At 36.4% G+C, this 17,219-nt stretch overlaps 4 protein-coding genes and 1 non-coding gene across 9 annotated transcripts; all 5 read left to right on the top strand.

Annotated features, from left to right (window-relative positions):
* The first annotated feature begins 151 nt into the window (after positions 1-151).
* LOC132164258 (NAD(P)H-quinone oxidoreductase subunit N, chloroplastic) lies at positions 152-1,593 on the top strand. The gene is made up of 4 exons (XM_059574733.2): positions 152-769; positions 857-973; positions 1,047-1,132; positions 1,263-1,593. The coding sequence occupies exons 1-4, from the start codon at positions 341-343 to the stop codon at positions 1,327-1,329; spliced, it is 699 nt and encodes a 232-aa protein (XP_059430716.2). The 5' UTR covers positions 152-340; the 3' UTR covers positions 1,330-1,593.
* Positions 1,594-3,187: 1,594 nt separating this feature from the next.
* LOC132164294 (UDP-xylose transporter 3) lies at positions 3,188-7,992 on the top strand. 5 transcript variants are annotated; one of them, XM_088519184.1, is made up of 9 exons: positions 3,188-3,275; positions 3,410-3,446; positions 3,603-3,750; positions 4,006-4,190; positions 4,689-4,756; positions 6,371-6,503; positions 6,782-6,943; positions 7,104-7,376; positions 7,608-7,992. In XM_088519184.1, the coding sequence occupies exons 3-9, from the start codon at positions 3,630-3,632 to the stop codon at positions 7,722-7,724; spliced, it is 1,059 nt and encodes a 352-aa protein (XP_088375310.1). In that variant the 5' UTR covers positions 3,188-3,275; positions 3,410-3,446; positions 3,603-3,629; the 3' UTR covers positions 7,725-7,992. The 5 variants fall into 5 exon arrangements, with proteins under 5 accessions (XP_088375310.1, XP_059430761.1, XP_088375311.1 ...); XM_059574778.2 differs by having other exon boundaries at positions 3,597-3,750; XM_088519185.1 differs by having other exon boundaries at positions 3,260-3,325.
* Positions 7,993-9,784: 1,792 nt separating this feature from the next.
* LOC132163615 (superoxide dismutase [Mn], mitochondrial-like) lies at positions 9,785-12,697 on the top strand. Its single transcript, XM_088519112.1, has 6 exons — positions 9,785-10,147; positions 10,572-10,618; positions 10,738-10,863; positions 10,979-11,035; positions 11,857-11,934; positions 12,457-12,697. The coding sequence occupies exons 1-6, from the start codon at positions 9,865-9,867 to the stop codon at positions 12,547-12,549; spliced, it is 684 nt and encodes a 227-aa protein (XP_088375238.1). The 5' UTR covers positions 9,785-9,864; the 3' UTR covers positions 12,550-12,697.
* On the top strand, positions 12,283-12,363 carry LOC132164831 (small nucleolar RNA snoR1). The gene has a single exon (XR_009438434.1). It is a non-coding gene; the product is annotated as a small nucleolar RNA snoR1 (small nucleolar RNA).
* A 1,729-nt stretch (positions 12,698-14,426) lies between the features above and the next one.
* Positions 14,427-16,705, top strand: LOC132163810 (small ribosomal subunit protein eS26y). The gene is made up of 5 exons (XM_059574181.2): positions 14,427-14,593; positions 14,690-14,782; positions 14,886-14,970; positions 15,073-15,203; positions 16,341-16,705. The coding sequence occupies exons 1-5, from the start codon at positions 14,591-14,593 to the stop codon at positions 16,413-16,415; spliced, it is 387 nt and encodes a 128-aa protein (XP_059430164.1). The 5' UTR covers positions 14,427-14,590; the 3' UTR covers positions 16,416-16,705.
* Positions 16,706-17,219: the final 514 nt, after the last annotated feature.

Raw genomic sequence — 17,219 nt, 5'->3', positions numbered from 1 at the left:
AGCCCAAATACGCTTATGGAATGCTCTTTAAATAAAGACTTGAAAAGGCGAAAGTGACCGATCTTTCTTAAAAATATCACCTAAAAGGAAAAGGAAAAGGAAAAGGATTAGGAGATCGAGAAAGAGAGAAAGAGCAAACAATTAATACGTAAAATGGCACATTCTGCACCACTCGAAGCTGGACCCAATATCTCTTCCACCCAATAGCATCTCTCCCTTCCATATCTCTAAACTGCCTTCTACAACCCCTCCCTTTTTTTTTCCCCATTAACCGACTTATCCATAATTGTTTCTCCACCCAATATACTCTCATCAACGTTTGAACGCAAAAGGGAGGGGAATGGCAGCTGCAGCCTGTTTGAATTATGGAGCACCAGGCTCGCTCAATCTCCGGCAGAAGCAGCAAAAGCTAATAAGAAATAAGTGTTTTATAGATATAACGACGATGGGAAAGCGAAACATAATGGTGATTGGAGTGAAAGGAGGATCGGGATATGGTAAGGCAAAGAAAAGGATTGGGATGGTGAGATGTAGTGGGATAGGCATAGGGGACTTCATAGGAGGGGATTTGTTGAAATTTGATCTGGGCCGTTGGCTGTCAGACGTGGAAGAGCACAAAGCCATTGCCATATACACCCCACACGAGGGAGGCTACGAGGGTCGCTACCTTAACCGACTCAAATACCAGGGCTACTATTTTCTTGACCTCAGTGCCCGAGGCCTTGGAGATCCTGAGACCACCCTCACCAAGATTCACCCCGTTTGTCCTGTGAGTTAATTATATTTTTACATACATACAACTTCTAATTTCAATCTCCTTTTTACTATTATTTGTTTTGCTTTGTTATAAGTGTAGGCCCATTTAGGGAAACAACCCATTGTAAGGTGGTATTTCCCACCAGAGGTTGATTACAGGCTCGCTGCACTGCCTCCTGATGCCAAAGGACTTGTGGTCTGGATAATTGAAGCCAAGGTATATAATCATGATTAACAAAAACCTCAGTATATAGCTAGACTGCAACTAAATCTTACTGTTCTTTGCACAGGTTCTTTCCAAGTCGGAGTTGCAGTTTCTCGCCTTGCTTCCCACACTGCGGCCCAAAGTCAGGGTCATTGCTGAATGTGGTAACTGGTAGGTTATCCAAAACTCCTTTGTTTGCACGAACAGATGATGAGTTAATAAACCCTAAGCCTATCCAGACCACCATACTTTTGGCAGAGAATGTTATGTTTATGCCAACAACTCAAATATCTATGCGCAGGAGAAAGTTTGTGTGGAAGCCACTCAAAGAAATTGCGGGACTAACTACAATTGAGGGAGCTGCATGACAACACAAGCCAACATAGAGGAAGTCAGAACACCTTTATATATCCGCATTCCAGCTTCACTCTCATCTGACAAGCCCCCTAAGCTCTATTCTTCTTGAACAAAAATGTTGTAAATCAATCACAAATTTCACCCAAACCGATCTTGTAGAGTACATTTTTGCAACAGCAGAGTCAAAACACATCAAAATTTGCTTGTTTGCTAAGAACGTCACTATCTATTCCAGAGGGAAAGATTAAGAGAGATGGTAAAATTAGCAAACATCATTATATCTAATAACTGTACATCATCCTCCCAAATAGTAGTGTAAAGGATGTTCAAGGTCGAGCCGGTCTGAAAAGCCCTTGTCTGAACTTGGTTCATTGGGTTAATATCTGACTTGGGATCGAGCTTGGGCTAGATATGAACTCAAAAACGAGTCGATCCCAGAACTCAAGCTCGACTGTTGCAGGTAATTTTTTTTGGCACTTTTTTCCCGAGCTCGAGCTCGAGCCAAGGATCGGGTGGGATGTTAACGAGCCTTAATCGGGTAGCTCGGCTAGAGTTTTTTAGCAACCTTTTAAATGTTATTAAAATAATTGAAAAACACACAAAAATTGATTCTAAACATATGAAATCAGTAATTTCGGGCATTTTCAAATTACAAGCAAATTGCCAAATTGAAAAGAAAAACACGTGAATTACATTATCTTGGAAGAACATTTAAAAAAACACAAATGACTAATGAGATACAAATTACAATTATACACATGAAAGAAATACAAATGAAATAATTACAAATTTAAGAAATACAAATCAAAGAAATACAAATGAAATAAATACAATGAAACAAATACAAATCATAGAAATACAAATCAAAGAGATGAAATCTACATAAACTATCAAAATACGACTCAATTAAAAATTATAAGGGTGAAATAGTGGTTGCGGTTAGCGGTTAGTGGTTAAAACCGCCTAGGTGGTTAGTAATTTTTATTAACCGCCTCCGCTAACTGGGTAGCGGTTAACCACTTTGAAATAATTGCTTTTTTCTAACCGCTTTTTTGGACCTTTTTTTTTGACTAATTTTGGGCTGGTTTTAAGCCGGTTTTGCACTTCTATATAATAAAAATATAAAACCTAAACAAAAATCGAGATTTTCGAGAATTGAAACCAGGAATCTTTGGTGAAAGAGGGGCACAATTACCACTATGCTACAACGACTTATTGTTATATATATATATATAAGCGGTTAGCGAATTTTCAAAACCCACTAACCGCTAACCGCAACCGCCTAGGCGGTTTTTACTAATTGCTTTCAAAATAGTTAGTGGTTAACGGCTATAGCGGTTGCGGTTAGGCAGTTTTAAATTTCACCCAAAAAAAATTATAACATTGTCACTCATAACTTAAATATCAATTTTGTTTAGTTCTAATTATATTCTGTAATTAATAATAAATTCCAACTCGATTATAGAAATGATCATAAATTGGTAATGGAATTTCACTTTCAATGGATTCAAAATCAAATATAGCATATAAATTTAATTTAACATGTTCTAACATACTTTTTATGGTAATAAATTTAGTCGAAAATCAATGTGATAATACATTGCCTACTTCACACATTTATTGTTTGTGACATTAAAGATAAAGTAAAGAAGTGAGAATAAGTGTAGCATTTATCCTAACCGAATAATTATACTTTTAATTTTAATTTTTTATTTTTCAATTCACATTTTCTAATTATATATATGTGTGTTTTTGTAAAAGTAATAAGTTTTTTGGTCAAGAAATTCGGGCAGGTACAAAACGACGCCGGATCCAATGTTACTAGTAATGTCCCTTTCGGCTTTCACTATCATTTTCGTTTCATTTTCCTAGCCAGACTTGCTGACCATCGACGCCCGAGCTCTTATATATATCCCAAGAGCTTTCCTTAGATTTCACTTCCCAGATTCTTCTAACGGTGACTTTCTCTCTTTCTCTTTCTTTCTCTGTAGCAGATCTACAGTTCAGGTTTCTAATTTCTGCAAATCTGTTTCCCAATTCCAATTTTTGTTTCTCATTCATTGAAGATTTGTGTGTTTGGCATTGTCACAGCTGAGCCACCTTGTGCGATAAATTATGCCCGACTGAGGTACAATTCGTGAATTTCATGTACACATTTTGTACCTACGTGTGGTTGTGTTGAATACGTACATGTATACGTATACGCAGACAAGTTTGTGTATGGTATAGATGTGTATCAGATATTAACTGCCAAGAGTGGGAATCGATATTTTGATAGATCCAGAGAGGTATCGAGAGGTGAGGGGGAAAGATGAGTGAGAGCCAGAGGTTCCAGCTGGGGACCATTGGGGCGTTGAGCTTGTCGGTGGTGTCGTCCGTCTCAATCGTAATTTGCAACAAGGCGCTCATTAGCACGCTTGGTTTCACATTTGGTGAGTATGGAAATAGGAAAGAAATCTCTCATTCATGAACAAGCTAATATTTTGCCTTTAATGGTTGTAGAGGGTCCAAAACCACCATGTGGGGTGATTGATTTTGTATCATGGAATGTGTTCGGTAGTAGTTAGTCATTTCTCATAAATGTGGTTGTTTTGAATTGTTATTGCGCTGTCGTTGTTATTTGCTCAAAAACTTTTGGGTCTTTGATGTGTAGTGGAAAATACTAACTTGCTATGTGTGGTGCGCAGCCACAACCTTGACAAGCTGGCATCTTCTGGTCACATTTTGTTCTCTTCATGTGGCGCTATGGATGAAATTGTTTGAACACAAGCCTTTTGATCCAAGAGCTGTAATGGGTTTTGGCATACTAAATGGAACCTCCATTGGACTTTTAAATCTTAGCTTGGGTTTCAATTCTGTTGGTTTTTATCAGGTAACCTACTCTAACTTATCGGCCACATTCTGTGATTGTAACATCATATTGTTTTATCAATGAGATCATCATGCTATATCGTTCTCATTATATGCCAATCCCATTCTGAAGTATTAACATTCATTTGTTGCTAGTGCTTGTGCTTCAACAGATTAGTTGCTTGCGCTATGTCAAAATGTAAAAAGGGTTCGTTATACAGAATGTGCGTTTGTGCTATGTGATTCATGCAGTCTGAATAACATGGAGTTCTTCCCTGTGTCCAAACTCTGCCTGATCCCAAAATATGATCCATGCGAATACATAATTTTAAATTTTAACTTGTGTCTTGAGGTATTGTGTATTGGTAATACCATGTTTTATGAAAGTGATCATATATATGACTTGACTCTCTAACCCCTTTTCTTATCTTAAATCTGTCGCACAATTGATTCATCAATTTAAATATTAATTAGGCACGTCAGTTTCTTAACATTTATCTCTTTTGGTTTTGTATGTTAGATGACAAAACTGGCGATCATTCCCTGTACTGTTCTTTTGGAGACTCTTTTCTTTAGGAAAATATTCAGGTAAATTTAAAGTATCTATAATTCATAATGTGATAAATTTGCTGCATTTATCTGTGTGTTTTCAAACATATACGTATGACATCTATCTAATTTAAATAAAGCACTTTGAGCTCTCTGCTTTGGATTGAATTTCTATCTTCCTATGAATGCATATGCAGAGGTGTGATTATTTTTGTATTTTTATATCTTTTTTTTTTTTTTTTTGAAAAAAATTTTCTGACCTGGTGGTAAAAATTTATGTATGGAAGATGCATCTTCCTACTTAATCAGGTAGGCAAATGTGTTTGTTGATGTTCTGTTAATTTGTCTTGTATCTTGAGTTGTACTTGTTTGGTTTATATATGGTATGTGTATAGAGCTTTAAGTTTGTTGTGCAGCCTAATATTAAGGTGTTGTTGGTACATTTGTGCCCAGCCTATAGACATGCTTGCATTTGCTTGATTTTCTGCAATTTTACGTAATGTCTGTGTGAAATATATTAAACATGCTCCTATGCAAAACGATACAGTGTAAAGAGTTGATTAATTATCTCATTACAATTATGCAATGGAAACAAATCTTGGAAAAAGATGCTTTATGGTTTTCTTTAGGCGTAGGGTTCTGGTATTTGCCTTGAAGCCACAACCAAGAAAGAGCTTTGACTTTGCAAAGCACTTTAGGGACGTATATTGTAACGCCCCAATAGCTATTTTATTCACTTAGTTTAAATCCCTATTTTTCTTCTAGCATCTAATTTTGCAGGGTGTTACATATATTGATTATACTGAGAGGAAACAGCATATAGGATTTGGCACCAAGAAGAAAAGTTGACTTTGGTGGTAATGGAATACGAGTGATAGACAACATTTTGACATCTCTATTGTTGATTCTGCCAAAAAAAAAAAAAAAGCCCTTCTTGGCTGATATTTGTTAGCACATCACACATTTGCGATCATAACTAAATTCATAATCTGATGGGTGTTGGCAAAGGCAGTCTGGAACAGAGAAATTGTTATCAATGATAAGAATGCGTAACCACTTGGATTAGCTCAGACCAACCCTCTTGAAGATGGCCTAAGGCGACTGAAACATTTCCATCATCAACGATGCTTAGCACAATGGAGATGACCTTTGGCACTAGTTGCTAAGAGGCATGTAGTAGACCTACTGCCTTGAAGGCATTTGCCACCTAGAGACTGTTGAAGCTTGGGACTAGACTGAAGAGGTCACACTTGGGCATATGAATGGTTATCTTGGAAATGAAATTTAATATGACTTTCACAAGTCTACTAAATGATATCTGTACAACTTTTAGAAGGCAGACGTTCATGTGATATTTAATCTTTAATATGTCTTCAGTAATAATCTAAACTTCTCTCTTTTCTTTATTGTCTTCCTTTTTCTTTTTCTTTTTTTTTCTTTTGTGAAAATCTATAAATTTCTTTGGTGGCTTCTGCTTGTTTTCTGACCTATGCATGCCTGCATTATGATCTTGTTTGTCTATTATAGTTTATCCAAGTGAAGATGGTTTATGCTTTTATAATTTGTGGTGGGCCTGTTCTGCCCTGGATGTAATCTAGATCTGTACTAAACATTTAATTACAGTGTACTGATGCTTCTTTACCTATATTACAGTAGGAGTATTCAGTTTTCACTCCTCATTCTTCTTTGTGGTGTTGGAATTGCAACGGTGACTGATCTTCAGCTCAATGCACTGGGTTCTTTCTTGTCTCTGCTTGCAGTTATCACAACCTGCGTTGCTCAGATTGTATCCTTAGCTAAAGTGACCTTTTACTGTGTTTCATGTTCTTTGTACCTACTTACATAGTTACATGTATCTAGGAAAAAGAAGAATTGAAGAGAGAGAGAGAGGATAAGTTTCATTTGTGGCCAGAGCAACTATCAGATTTTATAGTAATGCTTCTGCATTGTACAAGTAATGGTCATGTATTACTATACGGCTTTTTGGTTTTTGCTTCCCCTTTTTTTTTTTTTTGGTTATTTAAAGTGCTTCTGTTGTTGAACAACTTAACCAGTTATATTCAGATGACGAATACCATCCAGAAGAAGTTCAAAGTTTCTTCAACACAACTTCTATATCAGTCTTGCCCCTATCAGGCGATGACTTTGTTCATCGTTGGCCCATTTCTGGATGGGCTTTTGACTAATCAAAACGTTTTTGCTTTCAGATATACCCCTCAAGTACTGGTAAGAATTGAGCCATCGCTCCTTAGCTAACTCAAATCAAACACCCCCCCCCCCTCTCCCCCGGCGGGGCGCATGCCGGTGGAAGGTTCCTTAACTCTTTTTCTTTTTAAATCATTTGCTTCTTAATTTAACTCTTATATGTATGTTATCTTCATTGCAGTTCTTCATTGTTCTGTCCTGCCTGATTGCTGTCTCTGTAAACTTCAGTACCTTTCTGGTTATTGGAAAAACATCTGCAGTCACCTATCAGGTCCTAGGGCATCTGAAAACATGCCTAGTTTTGGCCTTTGGCTATGTTCTACTTCATGACCCATTTAGGTGGCGCAATATTTTAGGGATTTCGATTGCTGTAGTTGGGATGGTAGTCTATTCATACTGTTGCACTCTTGAGAGCCAGCAGAAGGCTAATGAAGCATCTGCGCCATTGGCCCAGGTAGTTCAACTCTACACTCTAATATATACAAGGGTTTTCGTTATTTTTAGATTATTAGTGATGAAAAGAATTAGACAAAAATTGGATCTCCCACCTCCCCAAGGTCTTTGTCTCTACTCTCTCTCTCTCTTTAAACTCCACCCATCAAATTCTTCTCTCTTTATTCCTATAATCCTGTAGCATTATTTGGTTGTGCAATGAATATGCTGAAACTCTTTATTTTGGCTGTAGGCAAAGGAAAGTGAATCTGATCCGCTTTTAAGTGTGGAAAATGGAGCTGCGATTTTAGGTGATGGTGCTGTTCAAAAAGCCCCTGTATGGAATTCAAACAAGGACCTGCATGCATAAAGCATTTGCAATCACTCGTAATCATTTTTCTCTAGATCAAAATTGGTAGACAAACCAGTCCAGCGATGAAGATGTTGCTGGTAAGGTCATCCATGTAACCATTTAGGTATCTGAGCTTGTCACTACTCAGGAATGATATGGCAGAGTTAAAAGGAATAGTTATCTTCTTATATAGCAGTTTTGGTTATCAGTTTTGTATGAATCAGGCTTCGTAATGGAATGCATACCAGAATTTAATATGTCAATTGTTTACTGTTATTTCCAAACACCGAAAGATTTTCATAACTATTTGGGGTTTTTTTTTTTTTTTTTTTTTTTTTAAAAAAATTAATTTTTTTCATTTTTATCTCTGAAGACGGTGAAAACCCAGCATCTGTCATCACCCTCCTCCCCAAAGAAAATAGCTTGCTGTTTTTAGTTTACTGTATAAGTCTATTCGCTATTGGTAGTACAGTCACTGTGTGCAACTCTCCGGGGGAGGATCTGTGAGAGAGAAAGGAGGTTAGAGGGATTCGCGAGGTGGATCCATCAGAGCCACTCCGACACTTAAGTTAGTATGGTGAGATCGAGAGGTAAATTTGGCAATGTTGATAAGGCAAATAAGGAATACATGAGTGAATGCCCCCTATTTTGTTGATATATTTTCGTCCTTCGAGCTAATAATATTACCGATCTGGGGATTCCTTCTTTAAGTTTGTTAGGAGATTCCTTCCTTAAGTTTGTTAAAATAAAGCATGGTGATTCCTTCCTTAAGTTTGTTAGGAGATTCCTTCCTTAAGTTTGTTAGGAGAATGCATGGTGTGTTAGTTCGTTTAATGTATACCATTTTCTTACTAAGAAAAGTGAACAGGCCATTGACTAAGTTGGCGGAGTAAAGAATTAGTTGTTGAGTGTTAAATCTGGGTGAGAGTGCATTGCGTCCCCATTGCGATGTGCTTCCAACGCCATTTACGCATTGGTTTCCGGCAAGCATGCGATCGGCTTTTCTTCCAACTGCTGTCATCCGCCTAGTGTGCTCCTATTTTTAAATTTTTAGTTGTATTGCTTTGATTTTCCCTGTATTTTTCTTATTTTTCTTGCTGCTTGTAATAAGGCTATGTCTTCTCTCTTGGTCTACTCGCTTGTTATTTTGGTCCAGACCCTTGAGGTTGTGAATGTGAACGATATCCTAGCTTTCGGGTTCAGGAGGATGTGTGTCGGCATGGGGTCATTTTGATCCCAGCGTCGAGGAATAAGAGCTACCTATGCATTAGTATGTGTCTACCTAGCGCAGATCTGTTATTCCAACTAAATATTAGTTATAGGTTAGCGGATGTTTGGCGTCTTTGATGTGTAACCTTTTAGTTACGACTTTGATCTTTTAGCTTCGGCTGGGATCTTTCAGAACGTTATGTTCTGTGATTGTAAGAGTTTTAATACTTGATTCCTCTATTAATGAGATAAGAATGATTTTTCTTAAAAAAAAAAAACTATGAATCATCGTCTTTATAGGCCTGTTGGGCCTTTGACCCAGAAGACCGTCTGAGGCTTTATTAAATAAAAGTAATGTTATATATTACAGTAACATCCTACAAATATTCTATTATACTAACTTAACAAGATTTAATAGTCATTGGATATTTATTTTTTTAACAATGGTTGACCCAATGACCACCAAATACTACCATGTTAGCATAATAAAATATTTGTGAAATATTGGTGATATATATAATATTTCTCTTTAAATTAATATCTAGCTTAGAACATGTAATTCTCATTAACTCTCATTGAAAAAAAAAAGAGTATGAAACTTTGTTAATTCTATTAAAAATTCACGAAGCAAATACCAATTTAATATATATATATTTAAAAAAAAAAATCCTCCAACCATAAATTTTGTGTTTAGCAATAAGTTTTTTTTTTTTTTTTCGTATTCATTTCTCTCAAAAAAGTTAAAACAATTTACAAAAAAAAAAAAAAAAAAAAAAAAAAAACTCATTTATTCACATTAATAAGTAATTTTAGAAGAAGAAAAAAAAGCACGGAATTCAAGAACCGAAATGCCACGTCCCATCGATGGAGACTGTGAGTTGGTCACTCATACTTGTACACAAGGCTGAGCTACAAGGAGGTAGAGGAGAGTGGAGAGACCAGTTTGTGGATGGCTCTACGAATTGTGAGCAGAAAGGCCCTGGGCATGGGTATGGGGGGGCCTGTGCATGTTCGTGGATTACAGAGCTTCTCGCTGCCGGACCTGCCCTACGACTATGGGGCTCTGGAGCCGGTGATCAGCGCAGAGATTATGCACCTCCACCACCAGAAGCACCACCAGACCTACATCTCCAACTACAACAAGGCCCTCGAACAGCTCCAACATGCCCTCTCCAAGGCCGACTCCCCCACCATCGTCCAATTGCAGAGCGCCATCAAATTCAACGGCGGAGGTTTCCTCTCTCTCTCTCTCTCTCTCCATGCAATTGGAATTTCAATTCTAAATCCAAAACGCAAGTTTTACAAGTTTTAAGAATTCTATCTTTCCTCTAGTTTTTGTTTCCCAAGAATTGAATTCTAAGATAAGTATTTCTTGACTGTCAGCTGCTTGTGCAAATCACAAGTCGTTCTTCTCGTAAGATAAACTACTACGGGTCCTGCTCTTTTTGGGACTAAAACGACCTGTCGGTTTATGCTCTCTGGCGGGATTTTCCGATCCCTGCCTCAACCACAAGTCTGAAAAATTCTTTAGGGAAATAAAAACAAAGCGTCAGAAAGTTCAAATTCTCTATACTTCATAGTGAACTTTTTTATTGATAGATTTTATGGTATTTGGCATCTTTGTTAGCCATTAACTACTCCTTTCCTGTGCAAAAGGTCATATAAACCACTCAATTTTCTGGAAGAATCTCGCACCCATTAGTGTAAGTTTGCTTATTTCTCTCTTTTTTTTTAGCTGTTTTTTCTTGTGCAATCTCGATTATCGGGTTTTATGCTATGTCGTTTTTCGGGTCTTTGATTACATTCTGAAATGTTGTGGCAGGAAGGAGGTGGTGAGCCTCCAAAGGCTTCCCTAGGCTGGGCCATTGACACTCAGTTCGGTTCTCTTGAAGCATTGATTCAGAAAGTCAATGCAGAAGGTGCTGCTTTGCAAGGCTCCGGATGGGTTGTAAGTTTTTGAAGCTTCTTTGAGATATTTTTATTAGTTACATGAGATTCTGTTTGTGTTGAATGGAAATGAGAACTAAATTTTAGGAACTGTATAATATTTGAATTCTTGACAGTGGCTTGCTCTTGATAAGGAGCAGAAGAAGCTTTCAGTTGAAACCACTGCAAATCAGGTGTGGTCATCATATCTTTGCTATTTGATTGTGTTAACTGGCAATGATTTTTGCGGTTATTCGTGCTGATATTTTACCGTTTGCAATATTGTTTTACCTGTAACAAGATTCAATGTATTGTCCATAAAATCGAATGCCTCTCTGGACTGGGCAGAACTGTGTTTGCTTCTGTTTTATAGTTAAAAATGTTCTGTGCATGAGTGTTTGATGCTGCTTGCAGTTGAAATTATATGCATATTTTCACTAGTGTGACGTTACTAAGAATTTAGTAGTTCAATGGTTCAACATTAATCCTTTGTTTTAGGAGTTGCAATGATTATAATAATGAACACTTTTAGGTGGAAGGCAATTTATTGGATTAAGGATGAAAATATAAGAAGGATTTGTTTTCAAGTTTTGCCTTTTCTATCCTAATAATAAAGCCAGTGGTTTTTGGACGAAATTGAATACTCCCCCCCATAAACAAGCGTAGAGGGTGAGGTCACAAGTTTAATATCATATGGGTGCATTGTATTTACCCAAAACAACCTAAAGTGGCCTTAAAAATTTGTTGGCTGCATTAGCTAATTTAGGAACCTTGTACTCTGTAGCAAAATCTTATCAGTTACTTAAATATTTTTTCATTTATTTTATGTGGACATTTTTTTTTTCTTTTCTAATGGTAGTCCCACTTTTCCATTAATTTATATGCTCTAGAGTTTTTTTTTTTTTTTTTTTCTTGTTTATATTAGATATTAGACATCTTAAAATTCATTCTCCTTTTTGTTTTTAGTTGGATAAGTGACATCTGAAATTATGTTTGATGGCATAAAACTTTACAGGATCCACTTTTGACTAAAGGATCAGCTTTGGTTCCGTTGTTTGGAATAGATGTTTGGGAGCATGCATACTACTTACAGGTGAATTTTCTGTTTTTGGTGTTAGTTGAAGCTAGGATGGTTTGAATTTGGCTGTCTCATAATTACATGATAATTCTCAAGCATCCAAATTAGATAGAATCTCGTGCAATTTCTTAGATGGTTTCAAATTTTACGCATTGGAGATGAGTTAATAATTTATTTACAGAGACAGAAAGCTTCTTGCATGATTTAGTTTTGGGGGGGAAAAGTGGAATCGTGGAAGGATATAGTGTGCATTTGCACTTGGATATATGAAGCCGCTTTTATGATATGCCCATCCCCATCCCCCCTGGTTGCCTTTTCTTATTGTCTATGTTTCAAATGTAGTGTTCTTTTTCCCCATAATGTGGCAATGATGAGTACTGCTTCTTCCTACACCTCTCAGTATGAGAATAGCTTCTCTGAGTATATTAAGCAGCTACCTGAGCTAATTTTGGGGGTAAATACACAATGATCTGCAGCTATCTCGCTTGATTTTATTCTTCCTTGCAAATTACAATTTAAATTATTGTCCTGGTGCAGTACAAAAATGTGAAACCAGATTATCTGAAGAACATATGGAAGGTTATTAACTGGAAATATGCAAGTGAAGTTTATGAGAAGGAGAGTCCATGAGACAATAAGCTCAGTCTTGTGGATGGGTTGTTACTGAATGCAGGGTCTGGCCAGGTGTATGTAGGAAAAATAAGCATCAGTGTAAATGGGAGTCCGAAGTTTGTAGTGAGATTTGCTGTCTTTTGGTTATCTAATAATTTTTTCTTTCCTTTGGTGTGCTTGTTCTCTGTTCTTCTTTTGGATTCTCTGTTCTTGTTTCAAAAGGTTGAAATTTGGATTCTCTCCTTTAGTGGTTTGAAGATTCCTACTCTGTTCTGCCCGCCTTTCCTCAAAATAATCGGGTGTGGAAAGAAGTTGTGGTATGTATGAAGCAACAAGAGAGCATACGTGTTTTGAATAATGGCCCTAGAGGGACTCATACTTATTCACATAAAGAAGGAGATACAATTAATCGCAAAGATAAGCTGAAACAATTTGGGAAGTGTAGCATTTCACGGTTACATAATTATTAGGAAAAATTACTCGTCTAGTCAGGAAGGTTTGCAGTTGTACCAAATTGATCAACGTGGTACCAAAAGTATGATTCTTAGGGTAAGCTAAGTATTCCAAATGGTACTTATCATTGAACCATTTGATAGAAACTGTTAGATGCGCGCATAAATTTATGTCAGTCAATTGTGGATTGACATGCGGCATATTGAATTACTCACACATGCTACCATTGTAAATTACAGTCTTACCACCAAATAAAAAAGTAAAGCCGGGGGTTGTACATCTATGACCCTTCGCTTGGTGACGAGTAGCTTCCTCTCACATAGATGGCCGACATTTTCTCCCGAATGAGTAACCTATTATCCCTCACTCTATTATTATTATAATTATTATAAAAAAAAATGCAAATTTAGTCCTTGTGATTTACCTGATTTACAATTAATTTCTTATGGTATCAAAATAAACTTAAAGGTCCCTGAAATATGCCAAAAATATAATTTAGTCTTTACAATCAAATTCAGTTCACTAATTTAACAAATTCCCTTAACATGACATTGAATTAAATAGGACAAATATTAGCATTATATTTGCTATAATGTTTTACGCTATTAGAATCAGTTAAGTCGGTGAACGAAATTTGACTGTAGAAACTAAATTATTTTTTTAGCATACCTTAGGGACCTTTGAGTTCATTTTAATACTACAAAAAATTAATTGCAAATTAGATAAACCACAATGACTGAATTTACATTTTTCACTTATTATTATTATTATTATCTAATTTTGAGTAATATTGTAATTTTACAATAGCAACAAGTGCGGGTCATCAACTATGTCACGTGTTAATCAAATATTGATTGTGATATGGATTCACATGTGCATTTAACGGTTTTCATCTAACACTAACTCATTAATGATATAATTTATTTCTTCTAATTATTGTCTACTAATTTTTTTAGTTACATGTAACATGTTAATAATGGGTTAATGTTTGGCCATGAAAAATATAGCAAAGATGTCATTTGTAACACGAGAAGAACTCTCACTTTCTTAGCTTTAATGGAAATAGAGTCAACAATTTTTTATACAATATGTGAATCCGATATTAAATTAACAAATTAAGGTTGAGTGGTCTAATTAGTTTAAGTAAATTGGTCGAATTAGGATTAACCTATATAATCTCCTACCCATATATCAACTTGACATGACCCAAACCCAATGTGCAACATTTATGTTTGACAATTTGTTACATGACCTACGAATACAAACTCAAACTCAAACTCAACACAAAATTAACGGATTAGAACTGAGGGATTTAACTTATTTATTTACATGGGTTGAATTAAAATTAATCCATATAATTTTATACCAAATATTTCAACAGGATCCAAACTCCGGATATCCACCCGACTCGATCCAGCTGAAGATTCGTAAACTACTCCTGTCGGCCAGAGTAACCCTAATCACGCAGGATATATATACTCTCCGTTCTACTGTCATCACAGTTATCCCATCCCACTCACAAAACCCTAGCACAGCAAAGACGAGGACGCCCAAGGAGGCACACGAGATCTACGGTTAGGGTTAGAGTTTCACATTCCCAATCACAATGGTAAGACGTCAAAGCCTCAAGCTTTAAGCTTCACCACTGGATTTCGTCTCTATGCATAATCTCTTAATACTTGTGTGTGTGTCTCTGTTTGCGCAGACTTTCAAGCGAAGGAACGGTGGGCGAAACAAGCACGGCCGTGGCCACGTCAAGTTCGTCCGCTGCTCCAACTGCGGAAAATGCTGCCCAAAGGTATGCTCTTGCCTATCCCTTTGTCCCAATGCTGAGAAATTTCATGATGTTATCGAGAAAATGATATTCATATTGCGCGTGTGGGGTGGTTGTTGTGTAAAAGGACAAATCTATAAAGAGGTTTCTGGTGAGGAACATAGTTGAGCAAGCGGCTGTTAGAGATGTCCAAGAAGCTTGTGTTCACGATGGTACAAAATTCTCTTCATTTTTCTAATTCTTTGCCGTTAATGATTTAATGTTACTGATGGTTATATGATGCTATTGATTTGTTTGGTGAATGTGATTTTAAGGTTACATTCTTCCGAAGCTGTACGTGAAGATGCAGTACTGTGTTTCATGTGCTATCCATTCTCATGTTGTGAGGGTCCGGTCCCGTACCAACAGGAGGAACCGTGAGCCTCCACAGCGTTTTAGGCGCCGGGTATGCCCATAATAACATCTATAACTGTTTTGCTCTGTTGGGTTTGCCTTGCTGTCTTGTAATTCGATTGTTTGTAAGGAAAGGTATCATTTTCTACCATTGGGTTCTGCTTATTCTATCTGTAAAATTACACATTGGTATCTGAGTTTAGTTTCTAAATATTTTTTATCGAGCCAAATAAGTTTGAGTTACAGATTTCATATTGAATCTCTAGTTGATAGTCTTATGTTTACCGCCGACCCCAGGATTGGGGGCTGTTAGATTTATTCTTTAGTATGGTGTTGTCGCTTACAGGATGAACATTTTACAGAGGCCTTGCATTTTAGTTGAATGGATTCATGGTGTTTTAGTAGTTGTGTTATATTCAAAGTTTTGTGTGGACTTGTAAGGATAAGAGTGCTCTGCTTTTTGTTGATACTTTGCATATCTGAATTTAAAATTTTACAAGTTTGGACTTGTAAATTGATGGCTGCCGTCTTAACCATGTATTTAATGCAATTGGTAGTTGAGTAGTACAGTCTTTGGCTGAAGCTTTATAATATAATTTCTAGGACTTTGAACTTGTTTTATTTGTAGCTACATCTATTCTGCATTCTATTTTAACTCCAATCAATGAACTAAGTAGTGTGGAGTCTGGGTAATATTGTATTTTGGGTTGTTCATTTGCCCAGGATTGTCTGAAGCCAATAGTCTGGACTGCTTGTTTAGTTAAATAACTGCACAGCTTGCTAATTTTAATTTCATTTGATTGTTAGACTAGTAGTACCCAGAGGAGACCATATTTTGATTTAAGCGATGAGAAATGGTGGGAAGGAAAATAATGTCTGTTCAGATGAATTTTCTTTTTCAAAAAGATCATGACGTTAGATTCATAATTATATTACCCGTCTTTCCCCAATGTCTGGCTGCTAAGGATAAAATCCATGTTCAGTGAATCTGGTAGTAATCGTTTTTTTCTTATATTCCCATTCTAATAGTTGAATTTCTTTTTTCACTTTCATTTGGTATTTATATACCTTAGTGCTGTATTCCTGTGTGCTTTAGACGTGGCTTTGCAATGGCTTGTTTGTTGTAATGCTATGTGTCCTTTGTTCTTTCTTTTGATGCCTGTTTCTTGATTCTTTCCTTTTGTATCAGGAGGATCAGCAAAGGCCTGGTGCACCTGGTCAAGGACCGCGCCCTGCTGGACCACCAGTTCCTGCTCGCACTTGAGAATCATTAGAACATGCCTTGCTCTATTCCATGAGACTTTCAATTTCAAGTGCTGCTCATATTTTTGCATGTTATCTATAAATGTATTTTGACTTTGATTACCTTCTATTTTAGTATTTTGTGGATTAGATCATGTCATGACTCCCATTAGATTTTACGTTCCGAGTTAAAGATTGCTGCTGAAATTATGTTCCGAAATTATGTTCCAACGTTCAAAAATTATTGGCATATGGATTGCTGGTTTGCATATCAAAAACCTTACATTGTTGGCATTAGAGTGGCCGATCATCTCTTACCTTATCAGGCTGTCTATTTTCCCCATAATTGAGGAAGAATGTGATTTGCTGACCAGTCTGATTGGTGAATTTGATCTAAGATATACTGCTTAGTGGCATACTTAAGTTTGGTAATGCAACTTAAACCATGTGGTATCTGTTAATGACTCAAAAGTGTTAGTATAAGTGGCTAGAAATAGTATGATATTGCATAGTTTGGCATTGTAGATGCATTTTTGTGAGCATGTTTGAGATTGCATTTGAGAAATAGAGTTTTTTTTTTTTTTTTTTTTTATAAAAAATTTCATTTTTAAGCTTATGTAAAGTGTGTTTTGGTCGTTTTTAGAGTAAAAAGTCAAAGAAGTATTTTTAGAGTTTTTTAACTGAACATGTCAATTTTTTGTTTGGCACAATTTTTTAAATACTTGAGTATTTTTTAGCTATATAACGCAATCTCAAACAGGAACATAGGTGGGTTGTGACAGTTGCAGCAGCCACATTTGGGAATACAGGCTTTTATTAGTAGATC

Source organism: Corylus avellana, chromosome 8 (assembly GCF_965113065.1).
Source record: "Corylus avellana chromosome 8, dhCorAvel1.hap1.2, whole genome shotgun sequence".
NCBI classification, from domain to species: domain Eukaryota; kingdom Viridiplantae; phylum Streptophyta; class Magnoliopsida; order Fagales; family Betulaceae; genus Corylus; species Corylus avellana.
The sequence above is the reverse complement of the archived record's forward strand: the minus strand, read 5'-3'. Positions and strand labels throughout refer to the sequence as shown.